Source organism: Varanus komodoensis, unplaced genomic scaffold (genome assembly GCF_004798865.1).
Source record: "Varanus komodoensis strain SLA01 unplaced genomic scaffold, ASM479886v1 scaffold32, whole genome shotgun sequence".
NCBI classification, from domain to species: Eukaryota; Metazoa; Chordata; class Lepidosauria; order Squamata; family Varanidae; genus Varanus; species Varanus komodoensis.
Window position 1 is genome coordinate 3,582,712 of NW_025335798.1, and position 24,122 is coordinate 3,606,833.

The 24,122-nt window shown below is 46.4% G+C and overlaps 2 protein-coding genes across 2 annotated transcripts in view; both read right to left on the minus strand.

The window, feature by feature from the left end:
* Positions 1 to 3,179, minus strand: part of CTDSP1 (CTD small phosphatase 1) — a 38,812-nt gene extending 35,633 nt beyond the window's left edge. The window contains exon 1 of the mRNA XM_044438107.1: positions 2,979 to 3,179. Within this exon, the coding sequence (XP_044294042.1) occupies positions 2,979 to 3,045 (67 nt within the window). The 5' untranslated portion in view covers positions 3,046 to 3,179. The remainder of the gene's footprint in view (positions 1 to 2,978) is intronic.
* Positions 3,180 to 19,701: 16,522 nt separating this feature from the next.
* The window catches only part of SLC11A1 (solute carrier family 11 member 1), a 42,001-nt gene continuing 37,580 nt past the window's right edge, over positions 19,702 to 24,122 (minus strand). Inside the window, exons 14-15 of the mRNA XM_044438432.1 lie at positions 22,185 to 22,338; positions 19,702 to 20,842 (exon numbers count right to left, since the gene is read on the minus strand). Coding sequence (XP_044294367.1) covers positions 20,762 to 20,842; positions 22,185 to 22,338 — 235 coding nt within the window. The 3' untranslated portion in view covers positions 19,702 to 20,761. The remainder of the gene's footprint in view (positions 20,843 to 22,184; positions 22,339 to 24,122) is intronic.

A 24,122-nucleotide genomic window follows, 5' to 3' on the forward strand; every position in this document is an offset into this window, starting at 1 on the left:
TTTCTGCTCTCTTCAGGCAGGGAAATGACTTGTATGAGCTCTGGAAAGACCCCTGTTTGAATCCCTAGAAAGCAGCAGCCTGTGTTGTTGACAGTTCTGAGCTAAATGGACCAAAGGCCTGGTTCAGAATCAGTCGGCTTCCTAGACCTGGCAGCACACTCTCTGTGGGTGAGAACTCTCCTCGCATCTCAAAACTTCACAGGTTCTAGTGTAGCCTTGCAGAGTTTCTGGCTCTCCAAAGCACACACAGTCCAGCGGCCACATACAGACTGGCTGCCTGCTGAGAACCGTACAGTTTAGGTCAGTACTGCCACTAGTCCAGCTTCTCCAAATCTGGTGTCCTCCAGATGTTATGGGTTTCATCTCCCATCACTCTCAGCCAGCATGGGCAATCCTGTGAGTTGCAGTCCAAAACATCTGGAGGGTACCAAGTTGGGGGAGGCCACCCTGCATGAGTGCTAGCTGCCTTCTAAGGTTTTAGAGGGAACTGTTTCAGCCCTGCTGAGAGATGCTGAGGACTGACCCTGGAAGAATGCAATGCATTCACAGGCAGTGCATGCTTCTTCAGCCACTGCCAAGCAAACCTATGGCTGTAACTCTGCTCTTATCACTCTGAAAATCCACCCTGAACTCCAGGGTTAACACAGAAAAGAAGAGAGGCTTCTTCCCCACGGCCATCACAGAGGGCATCCAAAAGCTCATAAAACAGGCTTACCCACCATCAGGGCAGCTTTTGTCTTGGAAAGTTGCACTTTGCTGCATACCTCTATTAGGACATTTCTCAATTTGACTGAGCACCATGATCTCACACACACACACACACAGTGCGAGAGACAGTGAGCGAACATGGAAAGCTGGTGCATACCAAGACATACCATTGGTTAGTCTGGCTCAGGACTGTTTACACTGGATGGTAGCAGCTCTATCTTATCATGGTCTTTCCTACATTCAGTCAGAAAGAATGCCAGCTCCCCCACTCCCTTTACTGGTCTTGTACTGGCATTTTAATGACCTGACATGAAGAAGTCAAGCTGTGGAGATCAAAGTAGGAAAAGCAAACCAGTCTGATTTTTCTGTGTTGGGCTGCTGTTAAAGACAAAGGAGGAGAGCCAGTTAGCAGGATGGCTAAAGGCAGATGAGTCCACATTTGACACAGCAGGCAGAGCAACATTCCTTTCTCCCTCGCCAGTCAAGTATCTGACCTGAGAAAAATCCTGATTTCTTAAGCAAAGCCCTCACATTTCCAAATCCTGCCAGCAAGCTCCTTCCCCAAGATCTCAGGGAAGCAACAGGAAAAAATCTAGGGCTGATAGCAAATCCAGAAATAGCCCCTTTTCTTTTGGCTGACTCTCCATCACACACAATGTGGGACTGCACTGATGTTTACAACTCAGCTGGGACCAAGAGGACAACAAGCAAAGGCAATTTGGCAAAACCACCTCAGGGCAGCTCCTTCACTGTCACACTACAGCACAGATGGGGAACCTCCTGCCTGCAGCCCAATGCAGCCCTCAAGGACTCCTTCCTTATCTGCCCTGCAGGCTTCTTTTGCTCTTATCACCAATCTCAAATAAGAGGGTATTTGAAGGCCATTAAACAGCCTGTCAAGAATCTGTAGCGACTACAGAATGTGCTCACTGGTTTCATCTAAAAAGAAAAAAAAGGGGGGGGGGAGAGTGGTGGGGTGTAACACCAACAGGCAGGAAAGACTTGCTTTTACTCCCACGTCAGAAAGACTTTGGGTTTCCAGCAAGTTAAAAGATCAGCCCCGGGATGCCAAATATCTGTTCTACTGGTAGACCTATCCAACATATGTTTCTCTATCTACTATCTCTTGCTCCACCAGGCAAGCGCCCCCAAGATGTGTTTACTAACACCTGTTTCATCCTGGGTGCAGCATCACTCCCTTCATAGGAGTTATTTTCTGTCTCCACCCCCGCCCCCCATGGCCAAATCCCTGGTAGATGCAATAGGTGTTTCTTTTACAACCTTCCTTCTCCTAAGAGCAGGGAGTGACCAAGAGGGAGATGCATCCAGGATGCACAGAGGACTCAGAAAACTCCTCCTCTCCAATAGAATCTTGCCGAATCCCTCACTCTCTCTCAATGAGATCACATGCAGGGGAGATGAGGAGGGGCAGTGAAGCTGCAGCACCCAAAATATGCACAAAAATAAAGGCAGCGCCCCCCCGCATGTCGTCTTCTTCCTCAGCTCCCTAACCCCGGCAAGGAAATAAGCACTCCAATGAGTTACTCTGCCAGACGAGGCCGTTGGGCAGCCTCCCACGATGGGGTGGGGTTCAATTATTTTGAAAGCATGCATAGACTTTGCACCAGTACCCAGAGACAACACAGACACGCGGGCAAAGCGATGCCCCAACACCTCCGTGCCCCGGGGCAGGGTTAGGCTTCACCCGAATTGCAAGGTGGGTATTTGTCCAACCACACACAGGGCGCGTTGCACGCAAGTATATCCGTGCAGTCGGCCTGTGCAAAAGAGCATGGCTCCGATAAGTGCGCTGGGGAGAGGGCAATTGCTCCGATGCATAGAATAGACACACGTGCTAGAAGAACGGGTCAAGGTTTCCCCCCTCTTTTTCTCCCCACCCCCCGGAATCGGAATCCGAAAAAAAAAAAAGAGTTATACCTTTGCGAAGGGTACGCAAGCGCCCTAAATGCCCCCAGTCCCAGCCCTATCAGAGGCGCGCAAGGCGATCCAGCGCTGCCTTGATCGGCGACCAAGATCTGTCAAGCGGAAGCGGCGCTGCCTCTCTCAAAGAAGTGGATCCCGGGGCCCCCGCCGCCCTTGAGCGAGCGGTGAATTTGAAGGTGTGGGGCGGAGGAATGAGCAAATTCGCTCCCACGCATTTGACCTCAGCTGGGCTGGCGGATGCGGGCCCCAAAGGCATCTCTGTCCCGCGTCGCCGGCGGCGGTGTGTGTGTGTGTGGGGGGGGGGGGGGTTACGCGCGGATCATTACCTTTCTCCTGCAGGGGGGTGTTCACCTCTTCCTTGCTAACCTGGGTGATAATGGACCCGCTGTCCATGAGACCAGAAGTGCGGAGCGCTTTTCTCCCTCCTCCAATTGTCTCTCCGCCGCTTTGGGAGGGGGGGATTTTTTTTCCCTTCTTCTTCCAGGAGTTAACAGATTTTTGCAGATTAAAAAAAGAAGAAAAGAAAGCAAAGAAAGAAAAAGAAAACGGAAGGGGGGAAATAAAAGGGTGGGGGAGGGGCGGGGGGGACGGGGGGGGGGGGGGAAAACAAAACAAAAAGGGGGGGGGAGAAAAAGGCAGTGGCGAAGGAAACTTTGTTACAACATGGAGTTCCCTCTTCACGATTTCTGATACAAACATGGAGCCCAGGCGCGGTTTCAAGCTACCCCTTAAAAGGGCGATGGCTCCAGGCGGCCTGGGATAGCCAGCAGCAGCGTCCTCCTGCGCTCCCCATCGTTACTTGCCACCATCCTTGCGGGGAGGAGTCCGCCCCCCGCCCCACTTCCTACCTCGGGTCATTTGGAGGGAAACGAACCGGATGGGGAAACGGCTCGAGGAGTGGGGAGGCTTTATCTGCGCTTGAGATCTGCCCAGACCCGGCTCCCGCTCCCCTCGAAAAGCTTTGGGGATTCACCAAGTCACGATCTTGCGAGGCGAGCGACGCTTGTCAGCTTCGGATCGGTAGAGCGCAGAGGGTTTCTCCAGACCAATGTGCCCCCTTGCAGGCCCCCTTTTAGACAGGAGGGATAATGGCTTGTGAAGTCCCGCATCTCTTGGGGTTTTCTAGGAAGACTGGGTCAAACCAGGGCTGGCCTAAGGGCACCTGCCAAGCCCCCCCCCCCCATAGGGGGCCGTCCGCGGGGCCAAGACCTTGCGCCCTCCCGCTGCTGTCACCGTAGTGCACCTGCCTTTCCATGCAAGCGGTGGCCAGAGCAGTGCTTTAACGGAGGACAGCTGACCGGAACTGGGAAGCATCAGGTTCTGGCTGAATCAAGGCTAGGAGAAGAAATTGAGAATGTTGCTTATTGCCCAAACTTAGAAGAAAAGGAAATACGCTGGAAGGATAGCCGGTCAAGGAGGCCACAGCAGAAGAGGCACGTGCTGGAGACATCTGGGGATGTTTCTGCAAGCCTTTGAGCCAAAATAGCCTTTGAGTTGGAGTTAAAACCTGGTTTTAAAGGACAGTCTAGCTAGAGTGGGCTTTCGAGAGACTTGGTGGAACAGAGAGGGCCAGTGGAGTACACTCATCTCTGTCTGTAAACACTATAACAAGGACAGGAAAGGGTGTACGGAAGTAGATGGGCCCCAAGAAGGCATAGAGTCCAGCAGACCAGAAATCCAAAAAAAGGGCACTGTTCCACAGATGCATTCTGGGTGACAATACTGGGCTCTGGAACTGATTTAGGGCTAGGGACTAAAATCAGAATGCTCAGGGTGATTTGAGACGGGGAGGGGGAAATCCAAGGAGACCTCCAAATATGGAAGTATTTTAATAATGGGTGATTTATTTTTCAATTTATATCCTGCCTTTTTCCTACAAAGGGCTCAAGGCAGCTCACATCATTCTCCTCCTCCATCTTATCCCCACAAGAACAACCCTGTGAGGTAGGTTGGGCTGAGAGTCTGTGACTGGCCCAAAGTCACCAGTTGGCTCCATGGCCGAGCAGGGACTAGAACCCAGATCGCCTGAGTCCCAGTCCCAGGCTCTTAACCACTGCGCCACACTGGCTCTCAATAATGGGTGACCACATTGACTTGGTAAATGCAGCTTTCAGTCACAACAAAGTAGTTAAATGGATCGATGCCCTAAAGGAGTGTGGCCCAGAGCAGTTGGCCATGGAACCAATCAGAGGGAAGGGAACCCTGGATTTGATCCTAAATAGTTCCACTCAGGGCATGGCATGAAATACAAAACTTGTTGAGGTCTCTGGAAACAGTGACTATGATGGGATCTGACCTAATATATATTTAAATGGGAAATTGTCCAAGGAAGTTCATCTTACTCACATCTGAATTCAAGAAAGAAAACTTTTTAAAAATGGGGAAACTGGAAAAGAGGAAGTTGAAGTGTGGAGTCAAGAGGGTTCAAATGCTTGGAGGTCACTCAAACCCACAGCCATAGACACTCAGCTAGAATGTATGTCACAGGTTAGGAAACATCACACGGAGTCCTAGAGGTCACCAGCATGAATGAAAAACGGTGTCAAAGAAGCCAGTTGTGGAGGGCGGGGGGACCAGCTTCCTTCAGGAAATGGCCAAGAGTAACTATTTTTTTAATGAAATCGGAAGCAAGAACCCAGCTAAGAAACTGACTGGACCTTTGAATGAAGATGGAGTTAAAGTAGTATAAGCAAGGCTAAGGAGATTGTAAAAAGCTGGATGAATTCTTTTAATTTGTCTTCGCTGCAGAGAGTAGAGAACAGATACCTGTGCGTAAATTGAGTTTTTCAGGAAGAGAGTCTGGGGAACAGAAGCAAACATTCTTAACCTTATTGATATATTGAAAGTTAATAAATCACCAGGCCCAAATGCTATTTACCCTACAGTGCTTAAAGAACTCAATTATGAAACTGCTGATCTAACAAAACTATGTAACAAGTTCCTGAGATCAGCCTTTGTATCAGAAGACTAGAGAGTGGTTAATGTAACACCATATTTTACAATGTGATCCAGAAAGGTAGATCCAGGAAATTACAGATTGGTAGTGCAATATCTGGGTAAGTTTGTTGAAAGTATTATTAAACATAACATTTAAGCATATGGAAGGACAAGCCCTGCTGAGAAAGAATTAATATGGCTTCAGCAAATGCAAATCCTGTCTCATTAAACTTTAGAGTTCTTTGGGAGTATTCAGAAATATGTGGGCAGCAGTGATCTGAAAAACATTATTTATTTGGATTTCCAAAGTGTTTTTGACAAAGTTTTTCACCAAGCCTCCTGAGCAAACTTAGCTGTCATGGAATAAGAGAAGAGGTACTCTTATGGATAAGTATATGGTTAAAGAGCAGAAATGAGAGAGTAGAAATAAATGGTAAATTCTCCCAATGAGGTGCTATAAATAGTGGAGTTCCAGGGGGATCTCACTGGACTAGTGCTTTTTAATTTGTTCAAATTAAACTTGGGGGAGCAATACAATTTGCTGCTGAAACCAAATTATTTAGGGAGGTTAAAACCAAAAGGGATTGTGAGAAATTCCATAATGATCTCTTCAGACTGGGAGAAATGGGATCAAAATGGCAAATGTGGTTCAGTGTAAGCAACTGTATGATAAGCCTGTTGGAGAGTAAAATCCTAACTTCCAATATAACTTCATGGTGACTGACCAAGAAAGAGAACTTGTGGTTGTAGCAAAAATCTCAACCCAATGTGTGGCTGCTTTGAAAAATTAAACTCCATACTAGGCATAAATAGGAAAAGAATTTAGAACAAAACCACCACTGTTATATTGCTCTTTTACCAATCTACCATGTGACTGCACTTAGAATATTGTGTATCGGTCTGGCCACTGCACCTAAAAAAGTGTAACATTGAGCTGGAAAAAGTGCAGAAAAGGACAACTGAAATGATCAAGGGGCTGGAGAAAATGCTCTACAAGGAAAGTTACAACAGCTGGGACTGTTTAGCTTATTTTGCTTAGAAAAAAGGCAAGCAAGGGAGACATGATAGAAATATACAAAATTATGCACTGTGTGGAGCGAGTGAATACAGAGACCTCCCAGGGAGCTTTGAAACCACCCAGAGAACTTCAGCTATTGGGTTACATAGAAGTGCATCATCATCATCTTCTTCATCCCTTCTCTCATGATGCTAGAACTTCATGAAGCTGATTGGTGGGAGACTGAGGATGGATAAAAGGAATTACTTCTTTACGTAGCGCATAGTTAAACTATGGAATTCAGTGCCACAGGATGTAGTGATGGCCTCCAATCTGGATGGCCTTAGAAGTGGATTGGACAAATGGGTGCAGAATAAAGCTGTTAAGCCTGTCCCAAAGGCTATATGCTGCTTCCAGTATCAGAGGAACTGAACATAAAATGGCCGTTGAGTGGACAGAATATTGGACGAGATGGACCCTTGCTCTGATCCAGCGTGGCTCTTCTTATGAGACTGAGCACTCTCTGCGCTTGCATCACACGCTTGCACTGGGCTGTGGTCCAGCTGGAGGGCTGGATCATGCTTGCATGGACCCCCACTTGCTGAGTTCACACAGCATGGCAACTGTGCTTGCTGTAGATTAAATGCCCACCATGAGCCTGAATGAGCATATTGCCTGAACTGGTCACTGTCTGATGTCTCTGGACCCAGAAAAGCCAAAAGAACCTTCTGGTATGAATATATTTGGAATGTGGGAGTTGCCCTGGCGGTCCTTCCCCTTACGTAGGGGGAAAAATTATCTGGTTTATTAAGCAGGAAACATGTATGACTTAGCACGGCTTGGAATCACTCTTGACTTAATATAACAAATCATTCAAACAAATTTATAGAGCTGTCAATGTTAGGCCTGCCCCTTCCAGTTTAAACTTCCCCCGTGGGCTCCCCTCTGCCTTGGTGCACCCTATAGCTCCTGACAGAGGGGTTTCCTACACTGTGGTCATGAAGGGGGCTGCCCTATAGTCGGAAGGGGATTTGCCAGGTTGTAACTCTTTCTCTGAAGTTGGACCTCTCTCTCTTTCTTTGTCCTTGGGAATGGAGATCTGACACAGCTGATCCTATGTTCATTAAGACCCTTGCCCAGGAACCACAGGACTGCAGTCTAACGAAGATTCATTTTAACTAGGAGAACATCAGAAATGAAAATAAACTATGTTAGCACACCTGGCTATACATTTGCTAGTCTTGTCTTGCAGTATTAGCTGATCAAGGTGTAGGTTAGAGAAAAGAGGGTTTCCCCCCACAGCCTCTGCCTGATTTGAACTTCAGGTCTAGCTTTTCCGAAGGATCACTTTCATTTCCAGTTGTGGCACTGTAGTATGGTTTCAACAAGAAAGCAAAAGTTTCTTTTGGTGGGCTCAGCCAAATACACATACCTTTTGCATTTCTCATTCAAAGGAGAACAAATTTCATTGACATGCAGAGTGCCTTGGGGCTTCTCTTTGAAGTAAGCATGATACATACAAAGATCTATATATTTTGGAACCACATTACCAAAAACTAAAACTAAAATGAAACCACCAAAAAACCCCCACAACAGCTTCATTTCTGGATGGTTGAAACCAGGGGCCTTTAATACCAAATTCACATGGTTGAGAGGCAGAACAGGCTTTGAAGGCAGAACAGACTTACCCATAAAAAGTGAGGTAATTTCTACATAGTGAAGAAATTTTCCAATGGAAAGGAAATACCCTGAACAGCCTGACAAATGCCTTTGAACATCCAGGCTGCAAGAATGTTGAGATGATGAGCGAGGGGAATTGCAGGATTAACTCGAGGAAAAAATCATGGGTTAACTCTGAGTTGTTAAAACCATGAATGACCCAGAGTTTATGAGTCTGCACTTCAGGAAATGGCCTGAATTAATTCCTAAATTAATTAGAAGCAAAAATAGCTCTTACACTCCACTCATCCCTACAGTTCCTGGGGTAAAAGCTCAAGGATTGCCACCACAATGTACAAACCAGGTCAGAGAAAGAAAGAAAAAGTGGAGGTAGGGAGAAAGAGGGAATTGGCAGGCACGAATGCCTATCAGCTCATGGTAAGTACAGGTTGGCCAGAATAAAGGTTAAGAGGGGAAAACCTCCCCTCTCTTCACTATATGGGGATGGCGACTGGCTGGAGCGGATTGGAATATACTGCAACATCTTGCTGAAGGCTCCACTTCTCATTTTACCACGCAACAAAAGTGTGCTTTTTGTTCATTCAGTTGCATAGCATTTAGAACAGCCTTATGCACAGTTATCTGGGGTTTAGGCACTCTCAAGGAAGCATTTCTGTTTCAGGGATATATTTTCACTTTAAACCGCAATCTGTCATTCCTCAGAAAAAGTAATTACCCTGGAGCTAATGAGCTCCATTTAATGCCACTTGTCTAAGGGATACAGGCACCTATTGGAGAGTACCTGTGACATTACTGATAAAGGAGACACAGAACTCTGTCCTGACATGAATCATATTTTTGTTGTTGTTTCTATACAGTGTTGAATGCATCTCTAAGGTTGAGTATTCTCTAGCTTTACCAGTTGAGTAGGAACCCTCAAAAAGGAGAGGAAAGGAAAAGCAGCATGTGTAAGGTTCTCCCATCCCTTGTCTTGCTGTTCTGCAAACCTCTTAATTTAAAACATTTTCTTGGATAAACATACATCCACACATTCTGACACTCGGCTGTACACATACATCATGGTAAGTACAGTTTATGTTAACCATGGTTTGTTGCATTAGCTGTTGGTTGTCTTGCGGATAAGCAAGCAAGCCAGGTCTTGTTTCCTCTGTGTCAGTTTTGTTTCTCTTCCATCCATTTTGCCAGCCTTCTGAGTAGTTTCACCTTCTGGCTGCTCTTGCTGGATGACTCTGTTTCGGGGTGATCAGCAAGACAAAGAAACAAGGCATAAACCATGGTTCTGGGTTCAGCCATCTGGACAAGCCTTGATTTAAACAAGACAGCTCACTGCCCAACAAAAAATCATGGGTTCTCTTTCTGAGGTCTTGGTTAAACCACGGATTATTCGAAGGGATAGGTTCAGGCACGATGATGAGCTACACTTTGCTTTAGCTTTACGTTCAAACCACATCCTGTGTAAATTTTGTTTTCAAACGTAATGTATTAGACTGTCCCACCTCACAGCATGGCTAATCTCATTCCTTCCCACTGCTCATGTGGGCAGAGTACCTTTTATGTCCTCTTATGGTACTACTGGATAAGCCCTTAAGCTATAAAATGAATCAAGAGGCCATTTTCCCTTATTTTAGTAAAGACAAACCCCCCTCCAAGGCATTGTAGCTGATTATAAAATGACCTTCCCAAGATGCAAACATATTCTGATTCTATTTGGAAAATGTCCTACAGTGTTTGTGAAGACAGATCTATTAACTTTCTAGACATAAACTCAAAGTTTAAGAAATATAAAATAATTCCTTAAACTTCATTAAAACAGTTTGCCTTATATTTATGACATTTTCTCCATCCCTTTAAACAGGCATAGACAACATGTGACCCTTTGGATGTTGCTGGACGTGAGCTCCCATCAGTCCCATCCAGCAGGGCTGATGCTGGAATCTGACAATGTGTGGAGAGCTGCTTTAAAGCATATCAAAGTGGCCATTAAATACAGTTTCACATGTTCAGCAAGTGGTGGGGGGCCAAAAAGCAGGAGTTCTTTGGATCACTCTGCCCTCTTATTTACACTGGCCACACTATTACAGCATCCAATAATTTTATCCATAGCATCCCAAGATTCATGCAGCTGCTCATTTTCCAATGTGATATACACTAGCATTGGACAACAATGCCTTGTTTGTCCTACGTAGAGTGCAATAATGGCAACAAATCTGACATCAGCAATGGCAATGTTCAGAAATTAGTAGGGGAACCTCCAAGAATACTCTATCCATGGACTTAAAGTGAACATTCTTGAATAAAGAGATTCAGAGGCAGATAACAATGTGAAATTGCTGGAGTACAATTCATTAAGGGATTTGACTTAATTTCATATGGCTTGAATAAAGATAAAGTTTTCTTATGTTGTTGTTTTCAAATCACTCAACATATATTAACTGACTCACCTTGCAATGCTGATTGCATCCAAATCACATTTTGCCACTTGGAATTGTTAAGGTAATTGTCACTGTCTGTGCTTTCTGCGTTTTGTAGATCACTTGCTCTGGGGCTTTCTGCATGTTGGGTTGTGTTGTCTGAGTTTCCTGGATAGAACAAGCAATTGTGGTAAGGAAAAGACCCTAGAATAGACCATTGTTTCTTGTCATGGTTCTCAACCATGATAAGTCACAATGGTAAATCACAGTGACAGGGTTTAGACAACATGGCAAATAACGGATAACCATTCAAGTTGCTTGTGCTAAATCTTCCCAGAGACCTAAATTAGCAGAATGGCAGTTGTTTCAGTCTGTTGAGAGGAAAACTGTTTTGTGGCACCTTAAAGACCAACATGTTTATTCTGGCATAAGCCCTTATGGACACCGTTCACTTCATCAGATCCACTCCCAAATAAGAGTGGGGCATGAGGCCATGGATTTGGCTGGGATGCCTAGAGAACGGGCCATCCCAGCATCCTCTCCCACAACCTGTGAGCAAGCTACTCAAGCAGAGACCAGGGGGGGTGAGCCATGAATTTGGTGGGGATGCCCATTCTTGTAGCTTGCCTGCCCAGCCCAGGCCACCCCTTCTCTGCTGCTACTTGAGTGGATCTCTCCCCAGTAGAAGTCAGGAGGGGGGAGTCAGCCTAGTGGGGTTTGTGTGCCCAGCTGATTGCCCCTGCTTGAGCCTGAGAGTGGATCTGGCACCCGCACCTACTCCAGAGGCCTCTGGAGCACGAGGCGAAGGTGCCTGATCAGCTCCGGGTCCCCTCTGCTGTGCTTCAGGGTTTGAGCCCTGTTTGCACAGCAGAGGCTTTTTGAAAGCCACTGGGAGCAGAGCTGGGCTGGAGATCACTGCAGTCCAAGACATGAGCTTCCTTCCTCATCTCTGTGGTGCCTTCTGGGATACTGCCAGGAAGAAAGAGGGGGAAGGAGCAGAGTGGGAGGGTGCAAAGCAAACATGATGACTGCTGTCGGCTGCATTCGGCTCGTCTGCCTTCATCCCCTTCCAGCAGAAGCCCTTTGCTAGGACAACTCTGGGCTGCTGCACTGTCACATGCCCGTCTCCCAGAGAAGTCATGTGCCAAGCAAAGCAGGTCCAAGCAATAGCACTGGGGTGCTACTAATTGTTTTCTGGGGCCCCCATCTCCTTGCCACTGTGGGGTAAGTCCTGGCTGTACAGCAAGCCCACTTGGATAATCACGTGAACACAAAGCTTCTTAGCGAGGTAAAGGATGAGCCTCTTGGTCTGCATTGCAAGCAGTAGGCTTGCATGTCCACAGAAACAGCATCTGGCCTCACATGTGCCTGTAACCCAGGACAACACTTCATGCATCTGACAAAATGAACTTCAGTCCATTAAAAATGTGCCAGAACTGTTAGTCTGAAAAGTCCTGCAAGACTTGTCTTTGTTGCAACAGACTTGATACAGCTAGTCCTCTGGATATTATAATTCTTGTGCTTCCAGCACATGGAATTACATAGTTCTAATTCAGTATGTTTTTTTTTCTTGGACCTGGAATTTGGTGGCCTATGATGGGATCCTTAATGTATTGGGTAAATTGTGCATAGTTCTCACTGGTGTCTTAAGGGTGGCAGCGATAGTATTTTACTGGATTTTTTTTCCTGTTGCAGATGCTTTATGTTTCAGTTTGAGGCTTTTTTTTAGAAAGTTGCCTAAGATATTGAAGAGAGTATGAAGAACCAGTGGAGCGTGGTGTTAGAGCACTGGACTGGGACTTGGCAGAGCCAGGTTTCAGTTCTCACTCCACCACAAAGTTGATGAAGTTGTGTGTGACTCTGGGCCAGTCTCTCAGCCTAACCTACCTCAGAGAGTTGTGAGCATAAAATGGAAAGGAGGCAAACATATCAGTTGTTTCAGGTTCCTTGCAAGTGAGTCAGTGTGGCTTAGTAGAGCGCTGTACCGCGGATTGCAAAATCCAGGTTCTAGTCTGGTCTCAGCTATGAAGCTCTCTGGGAGAATTAGGGCCTGTCGTTAACTTTCAGCCAAGCCTACCTCACAAGGTTGTTGTGAGGATAAAATAAAAAGGAACAGGAGGCTTCTCTAAGTCACCTTGAATTCTTTGCAGGAAAAAAGACAGGAAGTGCATAGAATAAATAAGCTGGCTATAAATATGAGTTGTTAATTTCCTTTTGTCCCAACAGCTATTACATGTCTGTGGGCCCGCTCTTGATTGTGAAGGGGGACGGTGGGAGGAACTAATTCTGTGTTTCACTCCCCAGATGTAGCTCGCTCGTGCTTGCCTGAACACAGTAGCGCCACTTTGCGAAGCTCAAGCTCAAGCTCAAGCTCAAGCTCAAGCTCAAGCTCAAGCTCGCCTGCGGCCGGTCCCTGGCGCAGCAGCCATCGCCCTTTTAAGAGAGGAGAAATTCTTCGCATAAACAAGCTTTTGGGCCTGGAAGCTGGGTGCCCCGTACTCGAGAGATTTCTGAGGGATGGGGGTGGGGAAGGAGAGGCGGGGGAACCACTAGGCGCCGGGCGTGGGGGGATCGAGTCCTGCCCTTCGCAGCAAAAGCCGGCGGTGCACATGCGGAAGGGGCGATCGCGGGGCACAGCTCTCGGGGAACCATTAGAAGTTGCTTTGGAGGGAGGTGCGGGGGGAGGGGGAAGAAGGGGGAGACTTGAAACGGGCAAGGGAGTGTCTTTCAAGAGTGATCTGCAGCTAGGGACGAAATCAATATTTGGGTGGAGAGCAGCACAGACGGGGCTATGGAAGTGGGAAGACCCTGCGCTGGAGAGTGAATTTTCTAGCCAGACGATCCCCGTTAAACACGTGAAAGAGTCTGCCCGGCGCCAATCCTACACGCCCCCGCTTTTTCTTCTGAAAACCGCCGCCACGCTTCCCGACCCCTCGAAATGATATCGAACCGATGTGATCTACGTCTGAAATAGCAGTTATGTCTGCCTTAGGAGCCGCTGAAGTTCCGGAGTTAATAAGACACAGAAATGGGAACATTTCTCTCTCCCTCTCTCAAGTTCAGGCGTGATATTCTTTTGCAGCGGGAAGTGGTGGCGGGTAGGGAGAGGGAGACACGTCGGAATCGTAACCAAATCCCCTGCGGTGCCTGAATAGCACCGCTGCTGGTAAGGGAAGGTACAGCAAGGTCAGGGCACCTCCCGGAAGCCTTTTCCCCTCTCCTTGCTTTGGGTCTGCTTCCATCGGATCCTGCTTCGCTCCGTGGAAGAGTTGCTCTCCACGGCAAGGGATCACATACAAGTTCCTTTCCTTCTTCCCGAGCGCACAATACGACCTTCCAGGCTTTGCTATCGCTTCCCCCACCTTCCCTCAAGCAGGTGATACATTTGAGGCTGCTAGTTCTCCCGCCTTGCAGTGGGAACTAGTGAATGGGCCAGCGCGATTGTATCAATGCTGGTCCTACCTAAAATAGCCTTATTGAAATCAGTGGAACAAGCTACACTAACATTGGAAACAACTCTGTAAGTTCTGTGCAAGCGCCTCTGTGTGCTGCATCCTGTTTAACCTCGGACCCCTCCTTACCTGGGGATAAAAGCTGCAGCACTTTTGATTGACAGGCAACATTCATAGGTTCACACTGTCAATAGAATCAGGCACAATTATTCATATTATTTACAGGTTTATGCATTGTCAGCAAGGGCTCGTTTCCTGGGTATCATGAAGATGTTGATCCAGTGTGTGGCTACCGTGCAAAAGGCAAACCATGTTAGATGTAATTAGGAAAGGAACGGAAAATAAATCTGACAATATCATAAGACTCAGTTGCATCTGTGCATCTGTGATGCAACTACACTTAGAATACTGTATAGAATTCTGCTCACTGCAACCAAAAATGGGATATTCTACCAAATGTAGTGATGGCCACCTTTTTGGAAGGCTCTAAAAAGGGATAAGAGAAATTCATGGAGGAGAAAGCTGCTAGTCCTGATTGATTCTATGCTACCGCCAATATTGGAGTTAGTGTGCCTATGTTCAGCAGTTCCTGCGAAGCATGGGTAGGGGTGATTTTGCATAGATGTCCTGTGAACGGGAAGCCATGAAGAACTGCTTGGCTGCTCCATGAACAGAATGCTGGACTAGATGGGCCTTTGGTCTAAGCCAGCACAGCTCTTATGTTCTTGCTTGCTCCTTGAGACCTAGGGTGGAAGAGCCAGGCTCTTGGGTGTGACATAATTATGGCTGTTGCAGATATCCCTGGAAGCTTTGACTTTTTTAATTGCACAGGTGCTCAGTTCTAGCAATGCTTTTCCTAGACTTGTTGAATAATTGTTTCTTGTAGCAGCCAGTTCCGCCGTCTTTGTAGGGTACCATCTTGAAGTAGCCTTCTTAAAGCTCTTGGATTCACATGGCTATCAAAAATCCCACAATTTATCCCTGTCTGAAAGAGGACAGAAATCAGAGCCAAAACAGCCAACATAGCATGATAGGAAGGCTGGAGGACATTTTTAAAGGTTGTTTCCTCATTTATCTAGCACAATCCAGGTAAATGGATTTACAAGGAACTGGTTTGACAGGTTCCTACCCCAGGGGGCTTGCAATCTAACAATAGACAGGAGGGGGAGGATGCAGATTTAAGCAAGCAAACTTCTCTGCCCCCTCCCCTGAAAATGCTGCACCCCACCCAGGATGAGAGATAACCTGGGGTGTGGCTCTTGATCCTCCCAAACCAGGCTGAGGTACCTTATGTGAGTGGAGTCCTTCTGCCACTGGAATGCAAATTCTGGATCCAACCCAAGAGAAAAGCAAGGAAGGGACGTGAATGGGGTAAACATTATTTAGTTGCATGCACTTGTTTCCACTGGGATTTGGGGGCCAGACAAACATTCCTCAGCATCAGTATCTCTGGATGTTGATGAAAGACTATATTTAAAAAGCCTGTTGCAAAAAGCCTTTTAAAAATTACTGATTTTAAAAATAATCCGGAATTTTCCAAGTGTAGGCCTTTTTGAAGGCTGCCTGTGGCATGTTGAGAACCGTGGGCCTTTTTTCACCTTCTCAACTTGTGTAGGATTGCACTGTGAGTCTAGCTGTGAATCACCCCCACCCAGTGCAACTGAAAAATGCCTTACAAACTTTCAGTTTACCACAACAAAACAAACCCACCTCTAATCATTACCTGCAAATGCTTCCTCCCCATTTAGAGGTCTCAGGAAATCTCTTGAAAGATCACAGGTGAAGTGATAGCAACCTGGAAAATCCAGCCAAGCAAGCCTTTTCCATGTTGTCATGACATACTATAACTCCCATCAGCCACAGTAAGCACAAGCAATTGTGAGGGGTGATGGGAATTGCAGGCTAATAGCTCCTAGAAGGTTTCCTGTTCCCCATTCCTGGGATAAATGACATGTAAAATGCAGCCTGCATAGAAGGGCATCATGATTTCATTCGGCATTTTTTGAATCCATGTGGAATACATTACCTATGAGAGTTCCAAGGCATTTGCAGCTGTATAAATATCCTGTTAAAGGCAGTCTTGGAATACCTTTCTTGAATTCCCTGATGTAGAGTAGAACAGCTAGAATTTTAGGGCTCCTAGTGAGATTGAAAAAAAAATAATACAAAGGCAGCTGTGTTGGCTCTGAGAAAAAAAAAATCCAAAATCCTTTTAGTGCAATTCCTATATTAGGACAACTCAAAGATGAAAAAAACTGCTAGCCTTTGAAATCTCCAGATCTCTTCTTAAGAATATAAGAAGAGCCAGGCAGGGTCAGGCCAAGTGTCCATCTAACCCAGGATCTTTTCACACAGCAGCCAGTCAGCTGCCCTCAGGAAACCCACAAGTGGGCCATCAGCATCCTCTCACCCAGGTTCCACAGCAACTGGTGAGCATAGGCATTCAGCCTCCAGAAAATGCTTTCCCATACTGGAAATCGTGGGATCCCTGCTGTATAGAGGCAGCTGATCACGGCACACCAACTGTGGGGTCTCATTCCTCCTTCAGATCCCTGTAGCTGCTGATGAAGCTGCAGGAGACAGCAAGGCAGTTGCTTGGAGGACTTGCCACAAGGCCTGCCAGTTTGCACTGTTCAATTGTGCTCCATTTCTATTACCCCCCTTTCTTGGTGAGGTCAGTGGGATCACCCTGCATAGCTTCCTGGTTTTCGTAGGGCACTAACAATGCCTCTGGGCTTGTTACAAACAGCAGATTTCACCACCTGGCTCTTTCTTCCCTTTCCAGGGGCTCTTACCTTTCCTGGCCTTTATTCCTCTCTGTATCAAGTTCTTGATTTGCCTTACAATACCTGCATTGTTTCAGTTAGAAGTGCTGCTGGTGCAGTGAGTTAAAAGCTCAATACATTAGATGACCTTAAGAACTTCCCTATGTCTGGAAAAGTTATGGCCAGATTATATATACATGCTCTTGAACCACGTAGCAAGGCTTGAGTGTGCGGTAAGAGAATGAAGAGCAGGCCATCACTTTGAGCTCTAACTGTAGGGTTCACTTATCTTTCATGCTTTTCCATGGAAAAAGTTCCCATGTATAGGCAAATAATGCATCAGAGAGAAAGCTAAGACAAACCTTTCTCCCTCATATGTGCGCCTTTTCTTTTTGCCTATAAAAAACGGGAGACATTTAACAAGATGCTGCATCTGCTTCACTGCTCAATTCTAGTGTATAAACTAGCCCTCAGCCACCTTCATAAAATACGCCAGATCAGTCTAGTGCATCCTTCTTCAATCTGGTGCCCTCCAGCTGTGCTGAACTACAGCTCAGAGCATGGGCTGCACCTGCTTGTTGTCCTCAGCACCTCGCAGGGCTTGCTATTTGCTTCCATTTGTTCTGGCTTCTTGCTGTGGAAGTTTAAAGGACACTGTGAGCCTCAGGATGGACTTCCTGAATAGCCGGTTTCATAAACAGAGGGAAGAGACTAGAGCAGCCTTGGTCAGTCTGGTTATACCCTCAGGCATGTTGGATGAGAGCAGTTACCACCCCTAGCCAGGTTGCCCAGCGGTTGGCTATCTGCTTGTCCTTCACCACCAAAAAAGGTTGCCCCAAAAGGCAAGCATTTTTGTCCATTTCGTTTCCTTGCCTATTGCAAAATGCCATTGCCTGCTGCACTGCTTTGTAAATGCCTGTTCTGGTGCTAGTGCATGGATGTGACCACCTTCAAAAGGAGTTTAGCAAATGGCCGTCAGCGGGAGGAGGTCACAGTTACCTGATAACAAGAATGGGAGAACGAGAAGTGCCGCATTGCCTTCCTTTCGGGGATTGCTTGGGGAAGCAAAGCAGGTGTTGGGGTTTTCTGCGTACTTTGCTTTTGCAGAACTTGTAGCCGTCTGTAGGTACAAGTGGGAGGCTGCAATGGAGCGGAGGATTCCGATCAGGAAAGCGGAATGTGTAAAAAGTCCCCTCCCCTCCCCTTGGAGGCCCTGCCCAAATCACGGAGACCCAGGTCCATCTGATCACAGGCCTCCTGTCAGTCTCATCTAGGTGTGGTCTTATGTAGGCCACTGCTTCAGTCTTATCCTCTTGCACTGGTTCCAACCTTATAAGGCTGTTGTGCAGATTTTCTAAAATAATTTACATGAAATACGTCAATTTTAAAAAATTCTTAATGAACACTCATTTTTTTTGTGCATGTCAGCACTGTGGGAGAGCTGCCTTTGAGTCTCTCTGTGCAATTGTTTGGTTCAAAAAATGTTGCTGGTGTGTCTTCACTTTGCATGAAGAAAGATCTCCAAAGAAGGGTAAGATGGGAGGAGAAGATCAAGGAAGCAACCAGAAGAGTTGAATCCAAAGAAATCTGAGATGTGGGAGAGAAGTCCCATCTGTTGGGATGGGTCTGTGAACTCCCCCCAGTTGCGCTTACATTTGGCACAGGTTTTTCCTGAAAGAAGCACTATGCATTTAAAATCGGAGAGGAAGAAATTCATGAGATACTTTTCTCATTACCCCTCATTGCTTAGCCGTTGAACCAAGGCATTAAAGCAAAGGAGGCAAGGCATTAAACCAAAGGATTAGGAGGCCCATTACCCTGCACATTTGTCCAAGTATGGCAGACAGCGAGTCTAGTGCTTAGAGTGGAAGCCTGTGCGGCAGATTTCCACTTCTGGGGTCCCCAAGTGCCTGCAGTTTAGATACTAATTGGGACCGAGGCATCTCCAGGGGCTGCTAATTCACTTAGACCTGATCTGCACTAGCAAACTGAGGACCTGGGGATTTATAAGTTAAGAATTAGCAACATTCTTGCCAGGAAAGTCTGGCAGAGTGGCCAAAGGAAGAAGATCATTGCAGGACCAAAGTAATCACAGTGCATCAAGGGTGGGCCTACAGTTCCCATCACTCCTGAATGTTGGCCATTCTGGCTGAGGCTGATGGAAGTTGAAGTTCAACAACATCTGGTGGGCCACTGGTTGATCACCCATGTGAATGCAATTAATATGCATATCATTTGTCACGTAATGGGAATTATCTTATGCATATTTAGACAGAAAAAATCCTAGGACTCTGGGAGTTCTGGAAATATTTTTTGCCTAAACGTGAATAAGACTGTGCTATGAATAGCAGGTTGGGCAACCTGTGCACTCAGGAAAGTTGGAGAGAGCAGTTCACAGGGCTTCCCTTGAAACGCAAGTTATCAGTACTGATTTAAAGTATTAATTGATTTATTGTTGTTTGAAAATGCAGGCCCAGTGTCATGGTGAATGGTTTCCTGTTTTAAATCACTGTTCAGTTATTATATTTGAATTGCCTTAAGGAAGTCAATCATTATTTACCTATTATGAAGACAAATGTATTAACTCTAACACACCCTGTACTCTGGAAAGCTGTATAGAATTTTTAAACAGCAATGTGGACTAGTAACTTAATTTTAAATAAGAAAGCTCCCCCTAACACCTGTTTTTCAGCAATCATATCAATGTGCAACTTGATGCACATATCAATGTGCAACTTGATGCACATGTTCCTGGTTCTAGCAAGGTATCTGATTATCTTTTGATCTTACAAATAAAACAAATTCTTGGTTTGTAAAAACTTGTGTTTTAATAGTCACAAAAGCTTAGTTTATATAATTTTTCATATAATTTCCAGTACTTAACTCAGTCTTCCGAAACCTGATGCCTGACAGATGTGTTGGACTACCACTCCCATCAGCCCCATCCAGTATAGCTGATTTATTTTAGGCTGACTTAAAGTGGAAAAACTGAATTCAGGACAAGATTAAGCTGGTCACAGGGCAGAGATAAAATCAGAGGCAGCGGAGACCAGGTAAACAGCCCCCCTTTCTTTTCACATGCTTGTGAGAAGCTCTTTAGATCATTCATTTGGTGATGGCCAGTGTCCCCTGCAGGAGGCAAAAAGGCTGTCATCTGACCAGAAATAAACCAATCAGCTTTTGTGCCACTGTCTGTCAAAATCCACAGATGAAAGTTCTTTGCAGCACAGCTTTAGAATCTGCCACTCATCAAGCCTATCCGGAAGCTGCTACTAGAACGGGCGTGTTGAACTTCAAGGCCATGATCCAAAATTGGCCCAGTATGTCCTCAGCCTGGCCCTCCCCGGTTCCCAATGGCCATGCCCTCTTCCTTGGTCCCATCCCCTTCCCCTCAAAAGCAGACTGTTTGGTAGTTTCCTGGCTTTCATGTCCTTTCTCCTTTCCAAAAGGTTGAATACTCTTCAATTGTTTAGTTCGAAGAATAAATACTAAACTAAAGCATACTATATTTTTGGTCTTTCCCCCTTTGCCCTTGGGCCTGACCTCTGCTGGAGTGCAGCCCAAAGCATTTGAATGCAGCCCTCAGGCTGAAAGAGGCTCAACATCCTTGTTATACAGGGTCCAGGAGCATCCGTGGTGATGGTTTGCAGCTCTTCAGAGGCTGAAGATTCTTTGGAGGTTGCCAGAGAGCCTTCTGCATCCAAAGTATGTGCTCTGCTGCTAAGCCAAAACTTAATCCCATCCTTGGTCAATGGGAGCCGGTATCCTGGGACTTCTGCCTCTTGGCAGACCCAGAAAGACAGCTGCTTCCAGTCTTGGTAGAGGAGGAGTGTGGTGGTTCTTCTAATTAGTGCCGAGAATGTCCTGTCACTGCAGCCCGTAATTGAACTGAGTGTGGGGCCCACGGGCCAGGAATGTAACTCCATGTGAGATGAGGCATGTCCAGATCTAGAATGGAGATGGAGCAAGATACAACTCAGAAAGAAAGAAGAGGCCTTCCAACCACGGCAAACAGTCTTCTGTTTCTCCTACTTTTCCCTTCAACAATAACCCCTCTGGTTCTTTTACCCCTACTCTTTTGGACCGGTTTCTCAGTTCTTTTATAACTGCTGCTCCCCATCCACCCTTCTTGTGACCAAGGCTCTCAGGCACTGTCATCCCCCATCCTGGGACCCCTTGGGCCACAACTCCTATTTGCCCCAGCTTGTGGTTGGGGATGATGGAAGTTACAATCCAAAGCCCATGCAGGGTGCCAGTTTGCCTACCTCTGCTCTGTCAAGAACGATGGTGGGTACCCCGGCATTTTAGTGCTTGAAACAGTCTGGGGCAGGAAGCTAGACAGAGGCAGCAGGACCCAGGCAACACAGTCAGGGTGGCACAAGGCCAGAGTTCAATCCCTAGCTCAAACTGAGTCCAAGTCATACTCCAAAACAAGCCAAGGTCAAAGCTGGGAGTGAACAGAGGAACAGGACAAGGTGTAGTCCAGTAAGCAAGAGCATAGTCAGAGCAGGCCAGAAGTCAGGAGCTGGTAAGTCAACATGAGCGAGGAGGCGCTATAGCACACTGGAGACCAGCATGGCTGAGGCAGCTTCCAGAGGGAAAAGCCACTTCTTAAATGGTGCTCATGAAAGCCCTGGTAGCTGCAGCAGAGTCTGGAACTAGTCCTGCAACTACCAGGCTATGATATTCTGGTATTTGGCCAGCAGGGGGAACCCTGAAGCTGCCCAGGGGCAGTGCTTGGTAGATGCCAGCCATGTTGTAATGCAGGCCACTGCTGGTTATTGTTGGAGGAAACGGGAAGCAAAAGATGATTCACAGGGTTTGGCCTATTCTGGCCACATAATCCCAAGCCACTACTTGGAGAATCATTATTATCCTTTGTGGGGGTGCTGCTGTGATGATAATTTAAGCCCAAGTATCAAGAACCGCCTTAATATATAGTACGAGGGGTCTTCAAAAAGTTTCCGCACTTTTATATTTTATAAATTTATATACTTTCTGCTAATGGCATTAAAATGTTGGTATGATGCTGGGAAAAATGCATCGCAAAGGAAGGTGACAATGTAGAAAAGTGATGCAATTTGTTTTTGAAATTCTTAATAGAGTTTGAAAAATTGTGGAAACTTTTTGAAGAACCCTCATATATAGACTGATATAATTTATTATCCCTGGTGCTATCAAGCCTAATTTGGAATGAGCCTGGCCTGGTGCCACAGATGGAGCCTGATTTATCTGTAATCGTCAGATTCTTAGTACATTTCTATAATGCCAAAATGTGAATCTCTCCTACCAGGTAGCAGACGAAGGCTGCATAGGCAACTAGGACGAACGAGATGACAATGTAGTACACCAACTGGTGCAGGGTCATTATGGTGGTCACCACGAAGTAGAGGTTGATGGCACAGATAAGTCCAGTGATGAGAGTCATGAGGATCTTCCCCATGCTAAGGAGAGCAGAAGAGGATGGTAATGGAGGGTCAGAGACAGAGACCAGGAGAGGGTCATGACTATCAAAGAAAACCCACATCTCCCAGTACCCAAGAACTGCTTAAATCCACCCCTGCCACTTGCACAGAATGTGGAACGCGGAAGCTCCACATCGGAGAGCAAGAGGCTTGTGAAACCATCATCCTGCATTTGTCCCTGCAGCAATTCTCCGCAAGCACACTCTTTTTTCCTCGAGGTTCACCAGGCATCCTACCCCTTCTGATGCTTCTTAATTAAAAATAATAGCAATAACTGGGAAGACAACATGCTGCAAAGTGGAGGACCAACCTCCAGGACCAGGTTCCTGGGCCCTACATAGGTGTCCTGTTTTTCATGGGGCAAATATATGATGATTTGGCATCTGGTACTCTTGTTCTTGGACAAGCCTCAATTTGCTTTCTGTGTAATGGATGCTGGGGCAGAAAACTTGTTGGATCTCCAGCATCAGCTCTGCCTTGTACTTTGGTTCCTAGGCAAGTCACCTTTTGCCTCACCTTCTGGTAAACAGCTGTTTTGTGATTGGACAGGTCCACCATGGCCGCGATTTTGTGAATGGGCAAGCCTTCTCATTTTTTGAGAGCGCTCGTAGCAGTCCTTCAAAATTATAGAAGTTTCAAAAGGATAATGGCCTCTCTTTGGGTGTCAGAAACAAATGAAAGAAGTGTGATGGTAGGGAGATAATCCACGTACATGGAACAAGCTGAGCACACCTTCCCAACTCATATCTTCCTTTAGCTCTTGAAATAGCTCTTGCCTGGTTTATAGTCAATGGAGGAAACAATCTTTTGGGTCCAGATTCAAATGCTACCATCAGCCATGAAACTCACTGGCTGATCTTGGCAAGTCAGCATTTCTCAGCCTAACATACAACCTGTTGAGAGGGTAAATGTGAAGGCAGTGGAGGAATATCATGAATGCCACTGTGAACTCCTTGGAAGAAAGGTGGGATACAAACAAAATGAATCCAAAATAAAATAATAAAATGAAACTGAGCAAAATACTTCCAGTGATACAGTTCAGCTCCCAGTGGCTTGTGCTACTCTAAATGGTACCCAAACAGAATAACACATGAGAGGACCGAGAAGTTCAAGGTAATCATTCTAACTATCAGCATCGTAATTTCTTATGTATAAAGTAATAGAATCATAAGTGCTTAATAGGTACTGAGGGTGGGCGGGGCACGGGGGAGGGGCCCTGCGGCCTTCAAAGCGCTGGTGGCACCTGGGCCGGCCGTGGGATGAGCGGCCCACCACCCCCGCGGTGGTGGAATACTTGATGCAGCCCAGCCTCACCCAGCCTCTACTTCCAGCGGCCCCCAGGTAAGTTGAGTTCGAGACCCCTGTTTTAAAACATTTCTAAGTGATGTGCAGAAAAATCTGGAGGGGAATTGGGAGTGGATTGCAGGCACAGGTACATTCCAAGCACATGCTGGTGTGTGAGCACAACACTGGAGAAGGCGTGCTTTTGTGGGTTGCATTGGGATGAGTTGATAAGAGGGGGAGCTAAGAATTCCGGTTTGTCACTCGCAAGAGATTTGCATCTGCAAGCTGCCTGATCGCCCTCACTGAATGCCTTTTATGAGTGGGGTTGGCTTAACACGGTCTGGGGACCCCAAGCCCCATCAGCCCTAGGCAGCATTACCAATGGTCAGGAATGATGGGAATTTCTGTTCCAGCAACACCTGAAGGGCACTGCTAAACCACCCCTTGGCTAAACTAACCTGACACTAATGAGGAAGCAA